A 3,247-nucleotide genomic window follows, 5' to 3' on the forward strand; every position below is an offset into this window, starting at 1 on the left:
GAGCGCTCTACCACTGAGCCACCTTCCCAGCCCTTTGTTTTAATTATTTTTCAGGTTGGGCCTTGAGATGTTTTAAGATCAACTGGACCATCACCCCCCTGCATAGTTGAGAGGACAGGCACACACCACCACCAGCTTTTGTTGTTGCCTGGTTTCACTTTTTTGCCTGGGATGGACTCCAACTGTGGTCCTCCCGATCTCTACCTCCCTACTAGCTGTGATTACAGGTGAGAAAATTTTATTTTCAATTGTATAGTTATTAGAGGTATAGAGTATAATGATTAAGAGCCTAAATTCTGGAGTCAGGCTGCATGGATTAAATCCTGGTTCTATCATTTACTAGGGATGTGATTTTGGGCAAATACTTAGCCTCTCTGAGATGCAAATTTCCTCTTTTGTAAAAAGAGCCCTGTTTTGTCTTAAGAATTACAGGAAAGACAAAGCACTTGCACCTAAAACCTGACATATAGTAGCTGTTCAATAAATATTCATTTTTCAAAGAAGATACAGAAGTTGAAATATAACTAAAGCAAAAACCCCAGGATTAGGGCTGGGATGTAGCTCAGTGGCAAAGTGCTTGCCTAGCAAGTGCAACATCCTGGGTTCGATCCCCAGTACCAAAAAAGAAAAGACAAAAAAAAAAAAAAACCACCAGGATTTCTCGATTTGGTTTCCCACATGCTACGAAAAAGAAAAAAAAAAAAAAAGAATGAGTAGAGGCAGTAATTTGAAGTCCTCAAAAGGAAAATCTTGCACGTAGTTATACTCATTAAAAACAAAAACAAAAAACAGGAGCTATGAAACTTCATTTACTGACCATGCAGAATTATGCAGTTTAGCACAGGGGCAGCAGAGCAAACAGGAAAGAAAAAAATAAAATGGAAGCATTTTACCTTACCTGTTTTTCCGTTTCCGAGGTGGTTTCTCCACTGTGCCAGTCAGTCTGCACATCAGACAAATAAGATGGTAAATAAAAGTAACACACAGGAACACATCCCCGGGGCCTTACTGTGCCAGTCCAGTACTGAATGTACCACCCTCGGGGATCACAGGCTCGCCGTGCCCACACCTAACCTGACAAACACCTTATGCTGTTTTCCCCTACTTAACCAAGATCAAGTGATCCTGGGATTCACTGTTCTCCTGATGCCCCCTCCGTCCAAAACCTGATCTCCCTACTGGTCCCTCACTCCAAGCTCAGCCCCCCCATGTGTCACAGGCCAGCTCCCCCAAATCGTCCACCTCATTGTCTGCCTCGCCGGCTCCCTTCTCCCGGCCCCCCAGCCTGCGGTCCCCCTTTCCCGTGCCCACCCTCTTCCGACCGCGCACGGCCCACGGAGCCCCGCCCCTCCAGCCCGGGCGCCCCCCGCATTCCAGGGCCCCCTCGGCGGGAGCGCGTCCCTGCTCCTGCCCCGCCCGGCTCAGCGCCCCCAGACTCCGCGCTGGCGGCCCCCCTGCCTCACGCGCGCCCCTCACCCCGCACCCGAGGTGCGATCGCCCCCACCCCGGGGTACCCCCCCCCAGGCTCCGCGCCCCCGCCTCTCGGGTCTCGGCCGCCCCGGCCGCTGCCTCTGGGCCCCGTTCCCCCGCCCATCCCCAGGCCCGGCCTCCACCAGCCCTACCTGGGGGCCAGGCGACTCCGCGGCTGCTGCGGCTGCCGGGCTCCTCTGACCATCCGGCTCCGGCTCCGCCGCGGGAGCTGCTCCGGCGGCCGCGGGGCTCGCTCGGGATGCTGAGGCGGCGGAGGCTGGAGTAGGCGGAGAGGCGGGAGGAGGGCCTCGCGCCTCGGCCAGACTTGCGGCGGGGTCCGCCCCCCTCTGCGCCTCTCCTCGGCTCCCATTGGCTGCACCGCTAGTGTGGCCGAAAGCCTGTTCCTCCATTGGCTGCTCGGGCCGTCACGTCCCGCGCTGCCCACCCACAGGTTTGGTTGAGACTGCAGGTGGCGGCGGAGGTGCCGTAGAGACTGCTAGCAGGCACGGAGGTGTCACGAGCGCCCCCGTGCGCCGGAATGTGAACACTGCGTAGCCGGCGCCAGACACCTGCCTGCAGGTTCTCTTGGCAAGAGTCGAATTCCCAGACACCTGCGGGCTCCCACCACCTCCGCATCACTTCAGAACCGAAAGCTAAGCACTGCAGTTTCCCCAAATGCCTCCAGCAGGTAGGTGCGAGAGAGAAAATAAAAATAACCTCTCCCAAATAAGCTTTCTTTTGAACCTCTCAAATGTCGTTCTTGTCTGCACCACGCTGAAAAGGTCTCAGCTCAGGGGCAATCGCTCACAAAAAGATCTCTAGTCCTCAATATTCTAAGAATCCACCAAAATAAAGCATGAACTGGCTGCCCATTCCTCTGCAGGAAAGATCACAAGCTTGGATGTGAGCTTTTCAGAAAGCAGGAGCAGAAATTTAAATTACCATTGAAACAGCTTTGCAGAAAAATCTATATAGCAAATAAGAGCGATGAATTCGATCTTGAAAGGCCTTAAACGGAATTAACTCTTGTGACATTGCAATGATTAAGTTCTAGACCAATTTTAAAACAAATTTCATTGCTTTTTTTTTTTTCCCTTTCTGTCGTGGAGCCTAACTCAGGGACTAGGCACTGTCCCTGACCTTCTTTTGCTCAAGGCTAGCACTCTTATCACTTGAGCCATAGTGCTATTTCTAGCTTTATCTGTTTATGTAGTACTGAGAAATCGAACCCAGGGCTTCATGCATGCTAGGCCAGCACACTACCATTAAGCTACATTCCCAGCCCTTCATTGCATTTTTGACAGACATAAGCATGTAAAACTACCAGCACATAAACACATAAAGGTAAAGGTTACCTTTCCTCTTTCTACTGTAAAAAGGCGATCTTTGAAAATAAAGGACAGTTTATGAATACAAACTTATTTCCTTAAAAGTGGTAAGTTGGGCTGGAAAGGTGGCTTAGTGGTAGAACGCTTGCCTTGCATGCATGAGGCCCTGGGTTCATTCCTCAGCACCACATATGCAAAAAGAAAAAAGCCAGAGGTGGCGCTGTGGCTCAAGTGGTAGAGCGCTAGCCTTGAGGTAAAGAGCTGAGGGACAGCACCCAGGCCCAGAGTTCAGGCCCCATGATTGACCAAAAAAAAAAAAAAAAATTAAGTACACGATGGGCAACGGTGGCTCACTCCTGTAATCCTATCTACTCAGGAGGCTGAAATCTGAGGATCGAGGTTCGAAGCCAGTTGGGCCAGGTAACTCCCTGAGACTATCTCCAATAAAC

The 3,247-nt window shown here is 51.3% G+C and overlaps 1 protein-coding gene across 1 annotated transcript in view; it reads right to left on the reverse strand.

Moving 5' to 3' along the window:
* The window catches only part of Scai (suppressor of cancer cell invasion), a 118,926-nt gene extending 117,174 nt beyond the window's left edge, over positions 1-1,752 (reverse strand). The window contains exons 1-2 of the mRNA XM_013021330.1: positions 1,623-1,752; positions 899-943 (exon numbers count right to left, since the gene is read on the reverse strand). Coding sequence (XP_012876784.1) covers positions 899-943; positions 1,623-1,675 — 98 coding nt within the window. The 5' untranslated portion in view covers positions 1,676-1,752. The remainder of the gene's footprint in view (positions 1-898; positions 944-1,622) is intronic.
* Positions 1,753-3,247: the final 1,495 nt, after the last annotated feature.

Source organism: Dipodomys ordii, unplaced genomic scaffold, assembly GCF_000151885.1.
Source record: "Dipodomys ordii isolate 6190 unplaced genomic scaffold, Dord_2.0 Scaffold55, whole genome shotgun sequence".
In the NCBI taxonomy this organism is placed as follows: Eukaryota; Metazoa; Chordata; class Mammalia; order Rodentia; family Heteromyidae; genus Dipodomys; species Dipodomys ordii.